A 19,198-nucleotide genomic window follows, 5' to 3' on the forward strand; every position below is an offset into this window, starting at 1 on the left:
AAATTAGATTGAATAGGTTCATTGAATAGAGTCCATTTTATTCCATTAACACATTTTGTGGCTCCTAATCATCTGATTCTTAACAAGTCTTAACCAAATGGCTCAAGAAGCCACAGTGGCACACATCCGGCCTGCTGAAGTGTCCCTGTCCCACCTCCCTACTCCGCTCTATGAGCCTGACCTCAGACCTCCCTGATGTAGCAGGTGGAGTGAGATCAATAAGGGTTCGCTCAGGAAGAACCTTCTCACATCAGCACAGTGAGTGCCAGCAGCAGACCGAGGAGGCTACTGAGCAGATTTGTGGAGTATCGAGCTGCCCCCACGCTGTTGTGGTCACTGATGAAGGTGGTGTGGACCACAGGCGATTCTGTTTGCATCTGGCAGTGCCTCTGGTCAGCACCCACACAGGCGGCGTAGGCCATGGCGTGGGCGATGTAGTTCTGCTCCTGGACACCCTGGAAGAGGTGTGCCATGGGTCCGCGGGCGAGCACTACCACGTCCTCTCCGCTGTGGGTAGCCGACTCTGTGGGGACGGCAGCCAGCTGGACGTAGTCTTTAGTTTCTGGAAAAGAGAACGATTTATTCCATTATGTTAAGTCGGCAGATGCTTCTGTCCAAACTACAGTAAGTGCAATCACATTACATTACAACTGCATGCTGCTGTTTAACTGACTGCTAAAACATTAATTCATGCATTGAGACCATGCTGGTTAGATTACTGCAGTGCATTCTCGCCTCACACAACAAAACCCCAATAAACTTCAGCTGATTCAAAGTGCTGCAGCCAGTCTCATGACCAGGTCCAACCAGGTTCACCAGTTTTAAAATAGATAACTTTTACAGCTCATAGAGTGTTAACTCCAGAGCTGACCTCCTGACCCCCTGACCTCCTGCAAGCCCAAATGCCACCTCATATCCTCTGATAGGTCATTCCTGGTCAATCCTGGAAACTAAATGGGATGAGGCCGTCTGTCCAGGCCCCTCAGAGCAAACCAACACATTATCTTTTAAAAACTCATTATTTCAGACTTGCTTTTTATTGATTTTACTGTTTTTATTACATTTCTTTAATTATATTTCACTGTATGTTGTAATTTTTTTAATTAACTGTTTGTCTTTTTAATTGTATGCAAAGTAATTTAAACAGTTTAAATAAAAGAACTATCTAAGTAAATGTATAATTATATTGTCATTATAATAAATGTTTTTATATTACCAATGGGTAATATGACTCATGTGAAAGCAGCCCCTCATAGTAATGAATCCACAGGGATTATTGTTTAACTCTACGGTGCGTATCAGCGTGTTTCAGGTCCTTGTTTGACAGCTCTACTGCTCTGTTTCACTCTCGTGGCTCTAATTCAGTTGCAACAGGCCGCTGTTTTCAGTAATAAAGCTCCACAATCAGTTATATCTACTCAGCCCCAAACAGCAGGCAGAAAAAAAGGACCTCACTGGTGAACATAGTGGGGCATTTAATATTGTACCCTGTTGTATTGTGCTGGTTAGTCCTTCTTTAGTATTTTGTTTTTATCCTAGTAATTCTAAACCCTTGTTTTGTTTGTAGTACTTGTCTATGCCAACACCACGGTCTGCAGGAAACAGAATTTCAGTCTCTATATGTTCTGTACACATGGCAGAATTGAAATAAAGCTGACAATGACAATGACTTTGAATTAGCAGCTAAAGAGCCAGATGTTGTTCTTAAGAGTTATCAGTGACCGAAAGAGAGATAAAAGTGAATATCAGACTATCATTGATCACATTACCAGAAACACAACTCCAGATGAATGCTAATGTTGCTCTGTGTCTGCTGGATGTGTGGAGAGGCAAACTGACCACTGTCTGCTGACGCGTTCACATAACAACTTGATATGGTCATAATATGCCAATGTGGTGCTTACACCAAAAATCAATTAATACAGCTTGAACTGACTGAATATTTCATATTAATGTGGAAAAGATGAGGTGAAATTCTTATCATCCAAGTGAGGAACGTGAAAAAAGAATCATCTGAAAACGTACTAGTTTTCATTTCATTTCAAACAGTGAGACTCCTGTGTATTGATTTACTGTCATGTTACCTTAACTGAAATGTCATTTCCTCTCTAGAGTTAAAAAAAATAATAGTAATAATTAAATCAGAAAAAATGTCAGAGTCAGGGAAAGTACAAATGATTATATTATAAGGAAAGGTTATACTGTATTACAGGATGCGCATCTAAACACAGAAGGCTAAAATTCAAAGGTCATTCCAGTTGTTTTGAAACAGCTTTCTCATACCCACTGTGAGTTTCCAGCCTTTTTGTCCATGAATACACTCAAGATAAAGAAAATAAAGAGGGAACTGTTCAGTCTGTGATATGCATGTGAGGAATTTGAAGAAATAATAAGTTTTCATTACTAGTGTTGACATCACGGATGTCTGGACGTGTGCCGTTGATGATTTTGTGTCCGGGTCCATTGCCGTACATCAGTGTGGTGTAAGGCTTAAAGTCTGTAGCCCACAGCGGAGATTTACCTGGAAAATACAAAAAGACCATCGAGCATTATCTTTGATTTATGTTTTGTTTCTTTTCTCAGTCACACACACACACACACACACACGTGGAGGGGTCTCTGGATCCCCAGGGGGCTGCAGGAGGTCTAGAGCTCGTTGAGTATCTCAGTGTTTCTCTCTAGATGAGCCATTAGCCTGGCAAGTCTCCCCGCTGATGAAGAGCTCAGAGTTTCACAAGCACATTAATCACTGCTGCACCACTGACAGGAGGAGGAGGAGGAGGGTAAAATAAGGATATGACAGGAGAGAGGGAGTAGAAAGGTTGGAACACCATGACATAACACAAGTGATCAATCAATACAGGCTTTGAATGCTGATACAGATATGCTTGTGGGCTGAATCTTTGATTTTGAATATTTTTATGGCAAAACATCCCTCTTTGTTTTCCCCAGGATTTTATTCTGGAGGGGTGGAAACACCACTGAAACAGCATTTAGTCCTTTACGAGGCAGTACAATTCTTTTCTGAAAACCTGAAAACTAACCTTTAGATTACAGCCTGCAAATGACAGGGTGAACTTTTTGTACGTACAGTACCAGGTACCAATGGAATATTTACAAGTGGGGAAGGAGTACACAGAGTAAAGGGGTAGGAAATTTAGGAGGGACCTAGAGCTTAATTACACTGTCAGGGTGCAGACAGGGAACCAAAAAGCAAAGCCTATATTTGCTTCCACTGAGAACTACATTAGTGTTCCCCACTACACTTTCACATCTTAGCCAAACAACTAATCCTGAAGCAGCTAAATGTATTAATTACAACTATAGCCCGTGTATAAGAAGCGGACGTGGTCACAGTGAAATGACTCATCGGTTTGTGGACGACCGTTTTGAACCTTTGAGTTTGTCATTTTGGCCGTCACCATCTTGGCTTTTTGTAGCCAGGACAGGTTATATTTAGACATGACCTGCCTCTGATTGGTTAGTCACAGGTTATTTCTGTCCTTAAGGCTACTCTGTTTTATGGTGTATTTCACTCTAAATGAGACAATGATTTATATCATGCTCTATTGAAGAAGACGTGAAACCAGCGATTAAGACCATCAACTCATTAGGAAAGAGCTTAGGGTGTTTTTGACAGAACTCTATGCAGTATGGCTTCTTTGGCTTCTTCTTTTTGGCTTCTTTTCTTGTGTGCATTGTGTCCACTTCTTTTACACAATCTGTGATTACACCTGTGCTTTTCCTATTGGGACATGTCAAAACGTCTTTTATGAAAAAGGTCTATTGCATGAATACATAAAATGTGCTGTGGTCCATCATATAAAATGTGAAGAACACTGATATCTACTACAGATAAATCAGTTTAACCCTTCATAAACCCCCCTGTGTCTCCATGAATGTGGCAGGTTCATTTCAGGTTTTAAGCCTCCAGGTAAAGGAGAGGGGAAGCGAAGGAGAGGAGGCAAACAAATGAGGGAGCAGAGGTGAGGAATAAGTCAGGTCGATAAAGGGAGATTAAAAGGCGAAAAAGACTGATAGAGCAAGGAGAACTTAAAGAGAATAATGTCAGAGAGAGGGAGGCGTCAGCGTGGATGGCCAGAGACAGGCAGAAGGAAGAGAGAAGGGGAGAAAGCGATGGACTGAAATAGAAAGGCGAGGGAGAGAAAGGCTGCCAGCTATATGTGTTTACCCCGGCTGTAATTGCAGAGAAGAGAAAGCAGAGGAAATGTCAAGCTGCTGGTGGAAGAGGCACACTGAAGCTGAAGGGAAGAAGGCAGTGCACTGAGAGGCATCACACACACACACACACACACACCCAGCACAAAATGCCACCTTGGGTGTCAACTGTTGAGGGATATAAACACACCTGGAGGGGGGAATGGATGAATGGAGCAAAAGACGGAGGGAAAAAGGAGAAATAGGAGGTTGAACTCTCTTGTCAGGCATAAAAAAGAGTGAGCTGATTCAAAACCAATACATTCCATTCCAAAAAATGATGAAATCCTAGGGGAAAGAACTGAATACAGGAAGGCAGTTCATAATTACCCAGAATGCTCTGTCCTCGAAATGGGTATCCATTGAATGTGACAGGATGTGAGTGGTCAGCCATCACTATAGTGAGAGTTTCATGCTCTTTGGTGAGTTCAAGGCCCTTGGCGATGGCGTAATCGAACGCAACCGTCTCATGGAGCGCCATGTACGCCCGGCCAGCGTGGTGAGCCTGGTCAATACGCCCACCTGACCACAGAGCGGGGAGACAGGGTTAATGAGGAGAGATGAAGACGTAATAGCTTCTGTTACTGACTGGTACTTTAAGTGACAGAGAGGAGAATTGATGATTTCCCTAAAAAGTAAGAAAGGAGAAAAAAAAGCTGTGACAATTTAATTAAACCAGATACTACTGATTGATTTTCTAATTTCTCCATGTTCAATTAGGCTGATTCAATAAATCAAATACTTCTATTATTCAGAAGTAAAACATTTGTAAAGAAAATAATGTGATTCAGCCACTTGGTCCAGCAAATAGCAAGTAGAGCTGTAGACCTGAGACATGAGCCTCAGCTCTAAGTCAAACACAGAGATTAAGATTTGAGACGGCTGTGAAACATATTTCACTTGAGACCAAAAGACTTGAGACTTAAAAAAACATTGAAATCTAAAAGTTTGACCTGATGAAAAACATGTAAGAATGGAAAATTAAAGATAAAATGTCAGCCCACACATATCCACTGACTTTAACCAGTGTTTTTAAATCAGGTGTTGTCTCAAGCACACCTGATGCAACTAATCAGGGACAGTTCGGGTGTGCTTGAGACAGAGCACATCAAATCATCATTGCCTTGCACAAACAAGGAAAATGATGCAGAAAGATTGCAAAGGTACTGAATGTTCCTAAAGATACTGTTGGAACTACAGGAACTCTGGCTGCACTACCTGGACGTGGAAGAAAGAGGAAGCTGTCAACGGCTGCCACCAGATTTCTGAGGAGGCAGGAGGAGAAAAACCTTCAAGTGACTGCAAAAGACCTGCAGCAAGACTTGGTGGCAGCAGGGACTGAGGGTCCAGTTTCTACACTAAGGTGCATACTAAACACCGAAAGCCTCCATTACTGAACTCCAAGACGTACGCCACTACTGAGCCAAGAGCAAGTCAGGCTCCAATATGCCCAAAACCATTTAAATAAGCCACAGAAGTTTTGGGATTCTGTTCTGTGGAGCGATGAAACAAAACTGGAACGTTTCAGGTCTGTGGATCAGCGGTATGTCTGGAGGAGGAAGAATGAGGCACACGCTGGAAAGAACAACCTGCCTACAGTGAAGCATGGCAGGGGGGGGGCTCAGTGATGCTCTGGGGCTGCTTTGCTTCCTCTGACACTGGAAACCTGCAGCGTTTGGAGGGCAAGATGGATTCAATCAAGAAGGAGGAAACATCAGGCCATCTTGTGAGGAAGCTGAAGCTTGGGCATCATCGGACCTTCCAACAGGACAAAGATCCCAAACATACCTCAGTCCACCAAGGCTTGGCTTCAGAAAGAGTCCTGGGAGATACTAGAGTGGCCGTCACAGCACGTTTCCAGCAGGTCCTAACAGCAAAAGGGTGCTCTGCTAAGTACTAAAGATGCTTATCAAGAAGGGGTTGAATAATTTACTTTAATAGCTCCTCTTTTAGCCTTTGGTATTTTTCGAGCTTCTCATGTTTCTTCTTCCTGATGTTGCTGTCACTTGGGGTTGCTCCATCTATCACCACTGCCTTCTCCAACTATGAAGCTGGTTGAGGGAATGCCTCAAGTGTGGAAAGCTGTCATCAAAGTAAAGGAGGGATTTTGAAGGATCTAAAATATAAAACATATTCTGGCTTGTTTCCCTCATAATTCTATGTGTTCTATACACATTATATATACACAGTTGATTCCAAAGTTGAGCTTCATTAAAACTGCAAAGCATTTAGAGGTGAGCACACAAAGGAGTGAGTCTGAAAAATATTTCTTGGAATAAAATATAAATGGTGGGAGGGGATTCACTTTCTCCAGCAGGATTTTTAGATCGACCATCTTCCTGAGGGATAAAGCTCGAGTAATTGTTTTTTTTTTTTTTAACTTCAGCACATTCTTCAGCTTATTGAAAAGTGAAGCAGACTATGTCCGGTTAATAAGTTGTGGTCTCAGTGAGCTGTCAGTGGTTGGGTGCACCATATGTCTGCTTCTATTTATACATTTGCCTGTTATTTTAAAGTCATTGTGAAGACACTCAGGAGCACCATGGAGTCCCTGGGCGGCTGCCTCAGATTAAAGGAGAGATGGATGAGGAGGCCGGTGAGGCAGCCGTGTGGAACAAAAACCCGTCAGCCAACCACACTGTGCTAGCACACACTGCGGCAAACTCACTGAGCTGTGTGCAGAATCAATGTCAAATCAATGGATCCACTGCAGGTACACTGTGCACTGAACACTGTTCGCTAACCTGCCGTGTTCCAGAGGTTGTTGCTACGGCAGATTCTATGACGATCACCACAGACATATTCAATATCATTGTCGAAGTTGCTATAATGTGAAGGTAAACAAATATTGATGTTTTAGCAAACCACAGCAATTACCGGTGTGGTCATTAAATTGCCACTTGGGCCTCCTTTGTGATTATAACAGGATCAATGAGTAAATTGATCCACCAAGACCAGCCACGTGTTTTTGTCCCTATTTTTAGCAGAGCTGTCACCTCTCTGGGGATTCCATTATCCAACCTTTGGCAAATTAATTGATGGGCATTGAGTGGAAGGTGGGCGAAGCTGTTGTCCTCACCCTCCACTAGCAGGAAGAAGCCTTTGGGGTTTTTCTGGAGGATGCGGATGGCCTTTTCTGTGGTCTCGACGATGGACGGGTCCATGTTTGGATCCCTCTCCGCCTCAAAGCGCAGATCACCGGGTTCAAACAGAGCTGAGAAAAGGACAGGTTAAATAAAAAGATGCAACAACCATGTTTTTCATGTAAAAATACAGTATGTGAGTTTTATCAGCCCACAGTGGAGGTGCAGCAGGAATGAATGTCCCATCCTCCTCCTACCACTGCTATTTTCAACACATAGGAGGTGATAAACCACAGTGAAAGGGTAAAACTAAGTGTTATTGCCACTGACAGGTGCAGATTCTTATTCTGCCCTTGCAGCCCATTTTGCAGCTGCCAGCTGAGGCAATTTACTGGACTAAACTTAAAACTTGTTGTACCTATCAGTGATGGAGACACCAAAATGTGTAAAAATAAGGCCCAGGTTTAAAACTACTGAAGTGGTCCTTTAACCCCTTGAAGGTCCTCAGAAATAATCACGTTAAAGATCCTTACACACATAAATGTGTATGCATAAAAACAAGCCATAAAAATGTTAAAAATCTTTCTTTTTTTTTTTTTTTTTTTAAATAGTTTTTTAGACCAGCATCAGCCCTAATCATACATATCAAATTTTAATTAGTTTTTTAAAAAATTAACCCTTAAATTGCCATGTTTTTGTCATGATGCGCATCATTTTATGGTCTAAAATACACAAAAAATACATGAAAAAAATTGAGAAAAAAAAATTATAAGCAATATGCATGAAAAACTGATAAAATATGCTAAAAATAAAAATCATAACACACTAGAAAGTGCTGAAGACCCTCAAAGGGTTAATGATACAATGAGCACAATATTCTAAAATAAAATAACAGTCACTGACATGAATACAGCAATCCTAACAACATGAAGATAGCAGCTAAATTTTGACGTCATCATGTCTGTTACAGTGAAGAGAACAGTGAAGTGACCATGGATCTGATGACTGAGTCACTGTATGAATGTTTTTGCACCTAGTACAAGATGAAATGAGGAACCTGGTTAAGAGAAGCAAGGACACTACAGGCCTATTGATGTCATCTGAGGCCTGACAGGAATGTGTTGCCTTCATGGCATAAATGAGCATAAATGAGCAAAGGAAAGTTAAAAAAACTCACCCATGAGGTAATCTGTGGTTTTAGGGTCAACAGCACTGAAATCGTTTTTATTCCACACATAGTGGGCTACCTGTGTGACATACAGGACATACACATTCACACTCTGAGTGGGAGGATGACAGTAAAAGTCTTTGCACTTTATTGTGAGTCACTGAATGAGCTTTTCTTCATGAGTCACATTCTACTGTACGCTGGCCTCAAAATACTTTTTCCCTACCTGACAGTGTTTGTTTACAAAATGGTGATTCACTTTTCAAAATCAATTATGTTCAAATTATCCATGATTATATCTCATATCACATAAAAAGACAACAAAGCTGAGAAGTTTATACTCTATAATTACCTATCGCTTTCAGGTGATGATATTGATTACAGATATTCTACTGAATGGCTAAATGTCTTTAAATCTGGTGATTATGATTTGGTGTAAAGTTAATTAAAAACTCAGTCAGCTAACCTAATCCTAAGCAACTCCACAACTACCATGGTACACTGTTACAGGTGGGGCCACTGAGCATCAAGGTGAAAAGTTCATACACTAGCTTTTACTCTGAGGGAGACGTTCTGATATTTAAATAAATATAAAGTATATATATCTGCTTCCAGTTCCCATTATTTTGTAATTTCACAACCTCCATTCAGTCTGAGACTCCTCCCTGAAGCTGTTGCAGTAACTGTTACCTTCCCAGCTTTCATACGCTTCCATTCATCAATGAGGTTGCGTCCGTCCTTCCTCTTGCCCCTGGAGGAGTAATCCCTGGGGTATTCTGGGTCCTTGGTGCCCCTAGGGGTCATGTACTTTCTACCACCACCAATGATCACCTGGATACACACACAGGCACAAACACACACTTTTGAATATGATGTAAACGGCTCTCAAACACAATCCAATTGCTAAAGCTAACGATGTGGGAAGGACCTCACGTCTATATCAGTGTTTTTAAGGAGCTGGGAGGAGATGTCGGTGCAGCCGTCCCTCTTGGCGCCCTCAGGCATGTCGGCATCACAGTACCACTTCCTGCTGGCGCTGTGGGCGTAGGTGGTCGCTGGGGTGGCGTGTTGCACTCGTGTGGTTGTCACAATCCCAACAGACTTCCCTACAAGATCAATTTGTTTCATGCTTGATGAAAAGTAGATAAGATCCACAGGTACAGAATATGCACTGTGCTGTGTGTTTGTGCTGTATATGAACACCAGTGAAGCTGAATGAAAGCCAAAAGTTGTGAGCAGCTGGCAAGGCTGGTGGTCAAGTCATTAATCATCAACTTTGTCAGCCCCTTGCAGATACTGTATGTTATGATTATGTTGAGGTATGGCGTAGGAATAACTTTGAGAGTGCACACAGTGTGGGATAGTGAGTATACTCACTGTCCTTTTAATCACCTTGATGCCCAACATATATAACAAGAGCACTGCATCTATCTATTTATCTATCATGAATGGGACTGGACCTGTGCTCACTGTGACTGTCTCATTTTCCTCCTATGAATGAACCATTTGAAAGCTGCTATAACAGAATAATCTAATATAAATATCTAAAAAATAGTGTCTTTTAGCAGCTTCAGAGTTCATGTGTTTGTTGTAACATATTAAAGTTATGTTTAAGTCGCTTCCATAAGCTATAAAGCCACACCCAGCAGTACCGTCATGGGGTCCTGGAGTAAATGTGTACATCACTGGAGCAGGTGCTGGAAAGTAACTGAGTACATTTACTCAGGTACTAATTTTGAGGTAATTGCATTGTCCTTGAGTATTGTACTTCTTCTCCACTACATTTCAGAGGCTAATATTGTAGTTTTTTAATTTACTTGCAGATTTAGATTATTAATACGAAACATACAGTACATCAATAAATAAATTATGATGTATTAATTAGATCAAATGTTATCGATTCACCTTTACCAGCTGCAACATTAAAGTGATTCTGGACATCATTTATCGGCCAGTGAGTACTTTTATTTTTGGTACTTTAAGTATATTCTGATGATGATAGTTGTGTAACTTTAATAAGAAAAAATGTAAGTGCAGGATTTATATTTGTAATATTTATATACCACAGTATTACTTCTTTTCCTGAAGAACAAGATCTAACGTCTTTTCTCCCAACATGAAGCTTGTCAGTACCACTTGAAGGACTTTGCCAGAAGGACCGTTTCTGAAATGTTTTTATGGTATCACAGACGAAAAACAACTTTCTTGTGCTACGTATCACAGAGACACACTCACACACCTGCATGTTAGCCTCCAGTGCTGCGCTGGGGTCAGGGCCGGGGCGGTGTGTGAGTGTTATGAGATATTTATGGCTGTTGATAACACGAGAACATGATAAGAGTCAAGGTGCCTCCCTGTGCTGCACATTATCCTGTGTAACCTGCGGCTCCCTGGTGGCTCCTGTAATACCGCTCTGACGGGGCACTGCGGCTCACAGCACAGCACTCAGCTATAAAATGGGCTTTTGCTGAGGCTGAATAAGACCTGAGGGATTTTCTTTTGTCAGGAGCCAAAACGAAAGTGTGACACGGCAGGGCTGTGCCCGACAAGGAGTCACAAAATCCCATTTGTTGCTTCAATCACAGCAGCATTTGAAGACATCCTGCACTATTATATCCTCACCAATGTTTATATATGTCTATATCTGTTTTACATTGGTAGAAATTTGCCACAATCATTAATGTAACAGCTGTTGTATCAGTTCATTGTTTTCACTGGAACTGATAAATGTACATTTACAGTATAATAGTTTGATGGTCTGACTGGTCAAACAATTATGTAACCTGGGCCCTGGACATATTTGGAGTTTAGAATGAGTAGTGGATACAAACATTTTTGGAATTAGTCCACTACATCACCTCAGCCAGTAGCACGAAAGGCTGCAGTGTAATCATTTGGATCAACAGCACCTGATCACAGTAGATCCACTAAAAGTGCTGGTTTTAGCCACTGACAGGCTCAGAGTGTTATTCTACGTGTCTGACAGCATCATGGAAAGGATCCCTACAGAGAGAGACCTGGAAGATCCTTTTTGTTCAGAAACCACAAACAGCCGTTACATCGCTGTCTGCAAAGCCTCCACACTCCATTGTCATTTTACCTCATAAGATCTGGGAGAAGTAATATTGCTTCAATCAATTAGTTTATTTGTGTTATGGTGAGACTTAAATGTTTTAAAGCGTTAGTTTAGATCCAACACAATATTTGTGTACCGCATCAAGAATTACATTGCAGCCTGTGTTCTGCCTGCAGACCGAGGCGATCTACTGGACCAGTTTCAACATTTTTGTGCATACGGTCATTTAGACGGACAGCCTGGTGGTGCGGTGGTTAGCACTGTTGCCTCATGGCAAAAAGTATTGTATTTCTGAGTGGAGTTTGCATGTTCTCTCCGTGCTCCCTCCCAGGTTAGGTTAATTGGTGACTCTAAATTGCCCGAAGGTGTGAGTGTGAGTGGTTGTCTGTCTCTATGTCTCAGCCCTGTGATTGTCCAGCGACCAGTCCAGGGTGTACCCCGCCTCTCGCCCAATGTCAGCTGGGACTGGCTCCAGCCCCCCTGCGACACTGAAGGATAAGTGTTATAGACAATGGATGGATAGATGGACAGTCATCCAGACAGCAAAATAATATAAAAATAGGGCCCAGGTTTTAAATAATGCTTATTATCCTTTAATAGATTGCTCTACAAAAAAAACAAAGATTATCGCTATAATTAGACAACCACTGTCACCCACATGTCATCATGTCAAATCCCCAAAATTCATGGACAAATGTGTGAGTAGGGAGCAAGGAGGAGTAAGGTCTCCCATTGCTTATAAAGTTCTGTCTTTTAGAATTACAGAAGGTAAGTATAGAATAATAAATGAATAATGATAATATGGGACATTACTCTATTCTTTTATTTATTTTTTTGCCTAAACACTGTTTTATCACATCGTGCTGTGGTGCCTTACCGGCAGCTTTGGCCCACTTCAGGATGGATGTGACCTCATTGCCCTTCTGAGACTTGCAGATGCCGTTGCGAGCCGCTGCGCTGACACCGACGGTGTTCAGGTTGGTTTTCACACCACACAGATACGCTGTGGCTGTGGCTGCACTGTCTGCAATCTGGAAGTCCACACTGTAGGTCTGCACCACACACACACACACACACAAAGATGATTTGATGAAAATATACTGGTAAATTATTGTCTGACATTTTATTGTGTGTTTTGTCTTTGTCATTTGACAAACTCTTATTGAAAAGCAACAAAATGTGATATTACTTTGAATGCATACATAAAAGTTTAGGCCTATTTCTCTGCATTATTTATGTTCAAATATTCTAACCAATAGCAAACTGTATCAAATCAAACTGTACCATACTGAACTGCATAGCTTCATATTCTTTCGCATCACTTTGAATTGCATTGAATTGCTGAATTCATTTTTACACATTCATATTCACATGAAAACTGTACACACAGATCCATTTATACATCTTCACACAATGCAGTAGATCACTCTGGATTAATGAATGCACATATGAATGCACCCAGCATTTACATATTTGTGAACTGGTATCTGTAGATCTGTTTGAGTGAGTGTGTGTGTGTGTGTGTGTGTGTACCTTAGCTAGTCCCAAGTTGGGGAAGGTGTCCATGGTCATCACTGTCTCCTCTCCTGTGTGGTTTTGCAGCTGTCCCTTAAGGATACGAGCTGCCGTGAAGGTTGTGATTCCCATACCTGGTACAGAAGACACACACATTTACACAAACACACACACATTCTATCCATTCCAGCCTTGATGAACTCATAACTTCTTCTACATAATTGAAATGTCTGTCTGTAGTCAAAGGATCAAAGCCTCAGTTTGCTTACTTCTCTTACTTTCTTTGAAATATTAATTTTTCGTGGCACACATTGGTAAAAGAGACAGAAAATGGGGGAGACAAGGCCCCAAATTATTTTAAAAAATGCAAGCCAGACTATAATTCTATTTAATTCTATTTCTTTAATTCCTATTTTGTTTGTCGTACCTTTGCAGGCAGTCAAGACTTTGTAGAGTTATTAGTGTGAGGAAATGACCCTGTTGTGTAACTTACCATCTCCAAGGAAAAACAGGATGTTTTTGGCCACATTGGTGTTGAGCTTCCTGTCCAGTGATGACTGTAAAGTCCTGCGGGCCTGTGACCTCCAGAACTCTGGGTTCTCCTCCTCAACTACAGGCAAACACACAAATCAGACTTGTTTTGGTGCAGCAATAATGCTATTTGGGTAATTTGGGTATTGGTATGAAGAGTCACATCAGTCTAACTGAACTTTGAGGAAAATGTAATAATACTTAAAAAGAGAATCAATTCATCACAATTTTGCCAGTGTTTGAAGTCATTATAAATGTCACTGGGACTTGAAACAATGAATTGGCATGGCAGGCAGTTGTCTTATCCATTACACTACAGCGCCAGGCTGCCAGCACAAGCAGGGGTTCAAATAGTGCTGGACGGTGATCAGCCCTTTAACCATTACAGTCGCACTCAAAAAACCACCTGCAATATTAGTTGTGTTGAGCTATTTCAATTGTTCTGGTTTGAGTTGTTCACTGAACACAACTGAGAGTTTGTAAATTTTGCCAATACACATACAAATTACGGGAGTTAATTTTGAGTGCAACTGTATAACACTCTCTTAAAAGCCACCAGACTCCACTAACAAAAACAATAATTTTACTTGCACGAGAGTTATGAGAAGTCCCAATCAGTGGATCTACTTGGATCAGGGGGCCCAAAGGATTACACTGCAGTCATTGCAGCCCATTTTGTGACTGAGGCGATTTACTGGACCAATTCCAAAACCTTTTGTACCTACCAGTCATGTAGACACCAACATATGTATAAATAAAGCCCTTTACTTTAAAAAATACAGAAGTGACCTTTTAACTATGTTCAAAACACATTCACAAGTTAGGATACTTCCACTGTGCCCATAGAGTCACTTTGATATGAACACAGCAAACAGTTCAACGTTAACATGTGTGTAGTGAAGGGAACTGTGTACTGACTATGGATTTGATGAATGAGTCACTCTATGGATGTTTGTGCACCTTGAAAACATGCATTTAAACAACATTTACCTCGAACCACTGTACATGACCCATGTACAGTGGTTCGAGGTAAAACATAGTATATTCAAGACTGACATCAGTTATACAAGATTTTCAGAGTAAGCATTCAAAGCAGCAAAGAATATTTCAAAAAGTATGAAAAATATCAAAAATGTGAATAGAAGCACATATTCTAAATGGGCTGAACATTTTTATGTTTGACAAGAGTTTACAGAAGAATGTACTGTATAAAGATGTTGCAATCTAAATACAGTTTCAAGAGTGAATTGAGCATTCTGACTGGTTCACGAAAAAAAAAAAAAGTCTTACCTTTGGCACTAGACAATCCTAATGCCACCAGCAGAAAGACAGCTGAGATGGCTGCTCTTGTCAACTCCATGGCCACAGTCAGGCTGGAGAAGGACTCCTCTAACTTTCCCAAAGATTACCCACTTGACTGGAATGATGCTTATCTCCAGTCACCCTATCTGCCAATCATCCTTTGCTGCGGGTCATAAATACATAAAGACCCAAAGGCCTATGGCAAATGTATGACCTCTGACTGGAAAGCCTGAATCATAGTTGCTAAATCATGGTGCCAAAAATAGGTAGAAAAAATGTGCATGTGTGTGTGTATATATATATATATACTGTGTAGTTAAATGGCTAAAATAGTGAATAGTAAATGGAGATGTGTCAGTTTGATCCAGTAAACTTTAACGCTTTAAATCTCAGGATTTTTATTGACAGTAGTAAAAGCTTAATAAGAGTGTTTACTGATAGAGTTCAGTATGCCTGTGTTTATACATGGGGTTTATTAGTCTGCCAGTAGCTTCCTCAATTTCCTAGTCTTAATAGGTAATCGAGAAAAGAGTAGTGAGTCTGCAAGTTATTGGCAATTTCAACATTCACGCTAACAACCTCCTGGACAGAGTTACTTAAGAAATGTGTTGTGATTTTGATAACTCTGATTCAGCATGTAATATAGCTAGGGTCAGGACATTTCCAAGGTTGTGGTGAGTGATGTTGCTCTCTCTGACTTCTTTGAGAATGTTATCCCCGTGCATACAAATGTTAAAAAATAAAGAGGACATGATACAATACCTGAAATCCTTTTTCAGCTGCCTTGATATTCTGCCAACAGGCTTTTGTCAAAAATGTTTTTGCATGGCTTCAGATATTACACAAATAAACACATCTCTTTGCTTTCAGGGCCTGTCTTCCCAGAGACCCTGAAAACTGCCGTTATCAAGCCACTCTTAAAAAAGAACAGTAAAATCATTGAAAAACCTGTTTTTAAGAGCTGAATTACCTCCTGGCAATAAACAGCAGTTTTGTCTTCCAGTCAGGGTTTTGACAGCCCAGCACTGAGACGGCTCCTGTTAAGGTCTTAAATGACATCCACTTAAACACAGACAGTGGCAGAATTTCAGTCTTAGTATTACTGGGTTTCACTGCTGCATTTGAAGTGGTTGACCACAACATATTACTAGACCGGCTGGAAAACTGGGTGGCACTTTCTGGCACAGCATTAAACAGGTCTCAATCCTACTTGAAGGAAATGGGCTACTTTGTGCTTACAGATAATTACACATCCGAGTGAACGAGAATGACATGTGGAGTTCCTCAAAGCTCCATTCTGGGGCCACTTCTATTCAACATCTACATACAGTCAGGTCCATAAATATTTGGACATTGACACAATTTTCAGCATTTCGGCTCTGTACATCACCACAATGGATTTGAAATGAAACAATCAAGATGTGCTTTAAGTGCACACTTTCAGCTTTAATTTGAGGGCATTTACATCCAAATCAGGTGAACGGTGTAGGAATTACAACACATTTTATATGTGCCCTCCGCCTTTTTAAGAAGTGTCTAACCCATAGACACCACCAGACATTGGGTTTCGTCCCTGGTGATGCTCTGCCGGCCCTCTACTGCAGCTGTATTCAGTTCCTGCTTGTTCTTGGGGCATTTTCCCTTCAGCTTTGTCTTCAGCAAGTGAAATGCATGCTCAATTGGATTCAGATCAGGTGACTGACTTGGCCATTGCAGAACATTCCACTTCTTTGCCTTGAAAAACTCTTTGGTTGCTTTCGCAGCATGCTTTGGGTCATTGTCCATCTGCACCGTAAAGCGCCGTCCAATGAGTTCTGAAGCATTTGGCTGAATATGAGCAGATAATATTGCCCGTACACTTCAGAATTCATCCGGCTGCTTTTGTCAGCAGTCACATCATCAATAAATATAAGAGAACCAGTTCCATTGGCAGCCATACGTGCCCACGCCATTACACTACCACCACTGTGCTTCACTGATGAGGTGGTGTGCTTTGGATCTTGAGCAGTTCCTTCCCTTCTCCATACTCTTCTCTTCCCATAATTCTGGTACGAGTTGATCTTTGTTGTCCATAGGATGTTGTTCCAGAACTGCACAGGCTCTTTTACATGTTTTTTGGCAAACTCTAATCTGGCCTTCCTGTTTTTGAGGCTCACCAATGGTTTACACCTTGTGGTGAACCCTCTATATTCACTCTGGTGAAGTCTTCTGAATTGTTGACTTTGACAAAGACACGCCGACCTCCTGCAGAGTGTTTTTGATCTGGCCAACTGTTGTGAAGGGGTTTTTCTTGACCAGGGAAAGGTTTCTCCTGTCATCCACCACACTTGTTTTCTGTGGTCTTCCAGTTCTTTTGGCGTTGCTGAGCTCACCAGTGCTTTCTTTCTTTTTAAGAACGTACCAAACAGTTGATTTGGCCACAGCTAATGTTTTTGCTATCTCTCTGATTGGTTTGTTTTGATTTTTCAGCCTAATGATGGCTTGCTTCACTGATAGTGACAGCTCTTTGGACTTTATATTGAAAGTTGACCTCATCAGATTCCAAACGCAAATACCACACTTGAAATGAACTCTAGACCTTTTATCTGCTGCTTGTGAATGGCATAATGAGGGAATAACACACACCTGGCCATGGAACAGCTGAGCCGCCAATTGTCAAATTACTTTTGGTCCCTTAAAAAGGTGGAGGGCACATATAAAATGTGTTGTAATTCCTACACCGTTCACCTGATTTGGATGTAAATGCCCTCAAATTAAAGCTGAAAGTGTGCACTTAAAGCACATCTTGACGGTTTCATTTCAAATCCATTGTGGTGGTGTACAGAGCCGAAATGCTGAAAATTGTGTCAATGTCCAAATATTTATGATTATTATTATTATGATTGGATGTGCCCAAATGTATTTCTATTAAAGGTGTAGTCATGGACTCAGACCTGAAGTTCAACAGTCATATGAAGCATTCATGAAGTCAGCCCACTATCACCTAAGGACTATATCTAGGATTAAAGGACTTATTTCTCAGCAGGATTTGGAAAAACGTATCCATGCATTTATCTCCAGTGGGCTTGACTACAGGTCTCAGTGAAAAGTCAGTCAGACATCAGCAGTCAGAACGCTGCTGTTGAAAGTCCTCATTATGAGAGACTAAGAGACCAAGAGACTAGACCAGTGTTTCCCAATGCAGGTCCTGGGGGCCCACTGCCCCGTGTGTTTTCCCTACTCCATTACTCCTGATACAAATGAATGGGTCGTAATCAAGCTTCTGCAGAGGCTTGGTGACGAGATGACCATTTGAATCAGGTGTGTTGGAGCAGAGAAACATCTAAAACATGCAGGGCACTGGGCCTCCAGGACCAGGATTGGGAGACACAGGAGTAGACCATGTCACTAAAGGTTTCAGATCTTTACAGTGGCTTCCAGTCTGTCAAAGAATTGACTTTAAAATACTACTGCTGGTTTATAAAGCATTAAATGGTTTAGGGCCAAAATACATTTCTGATCTACTGCTTTGCTATGCATCCATACCTCTCAGATCGTCTGGGTCAGATCTGATCTGTGTCCCCAGAGTCAAAACTAAACATGGAGAGGCAGCGTTCAGTTTTATGCACCACATACCTGGAAAGAAAATTGCAGGTCTGCTGCCACTCTCAGCTCTTTTAAGTAAAGGCTGAAGACTTTTCTGTTTGCCGCTGCTTTTCATTGAATTAAATATTTCATTCATCTCTTGAACTGTACTGAAACATTTATTCTTGTTATTTTATACCTGTCTTGTTCTATTTTAGCTCATTTTAATTTCTATTGTTTGTTATTTTATTGTATTTAAAAGGGCATCTTTTGAGATGTGTTTCTTCAGCACTTTGTCATAATGCTTTTAATGTTTTATGTACAGCACTTAGAATTGCATTGTTTTTGCTATACAAACTTGCCTTGCCTTGCATTGCCTGGGGCATTATTTATGACACTGTGTTTAGGGAGGGATTGGTAATGATTATACCAAACACCTATGGAGAGAGCATGTCATGAAGTGTGTATGTATGAGTGCATGTGTGTGGGTGTGTGTGTTTGATTGCTAATCATTGATGGACTGTATCTGACAGATAATGCAGTGAAGAATACAGTTATGTAAGTGAAAAAGTCCAGTGGGACTCAGGTCAACAGCAGAAACCCACCCATCTATTTTCTCATGAATACATTAGCAACAGAGGAACATTTGTAATGCCAATCATGTTTTGTTTGATCCAAGATCTGAGTGTCCAAAATCTCTCCATCACCGACATAAAATAAGAGTTTACATGGCAACTGACA

The 19,198-nt window shown here is 41.1% G+C and overlaps 1 protein-coding gene across 1 annotated transcript; it reads right to left on the reverse strand.

Annotated features, from left to right (window-relative positions):
- Positions 1–245: 245 nt before the first annotated feature.
- On the reverse strand, positions 246–14,951 carry alp3 (alkaline phosphatase 3). Its single transcript, XM_070829053.1, has 11 exons — positions 14,882–14,951; positions 13,554–13,670; positions 13,079–13,194; positions 12,423–12,597; positions 9,403–9,575; positions 9,160–9,300; positions 8,479–8,548; positions 7,298–7,432; positions 4,549–4,740; positions 2,405–2,521; positions 246–562 (listed from the first exon to the last, which is right to left on the reverse strand). Exons 1-11 carry the CDS (start codon positions 14,949–14,951, stop codon positions 246–248), a joined length of 1,623 nt encoding a protein of 540 aa, XP_070685154.1.
- Positions 14,952–19,198: the final 4,247 nt, after the last annotated feature.

Source organism: Pempheris klunzingeri, chromosome 4 (assembly GCF_042242105.1).
Source record: "Pempheris klunzingeri isolate RE-2024b chromosome 4, fPemKlu1.hap1, whole genome shotgun sequence".
NCBI classification, from domain to species: domain Eukaryota; kingdom Metazoa; phylum Chordata; class Actinopteri; order Acropomatiformes; family Pempheridae; genus Pempheris; species Pempheris klunzingeri.

What these genes read in the sequence shown, in the direction of transcription:
- alp3 (XM_070829053.1), bottom strand. Translation starts at nt 14,951, where the DNA reads ATGGAGTTGACAAGAGCAGCCATCTCAGCTGTCTTTCTGCTGGTGGCA. An exon ending in TTAAAAACACTGATATAGAC is followed by an intron (nt 9,301 to 9,402) that starts GTGAGGTCCTTC and finishes GTGTGTATCCAG; the next exon opens with GTGATCATTGGTGGTGGTAG. An exon ending in CATCCGTGATGTCAACACTA is followed by an intron (nt 563 to 2,404) that starts GTAATGAAAACT and finishes TCTCTTTTCCAG; the next exon opens with AAACTAAAGACTACGTCCAG.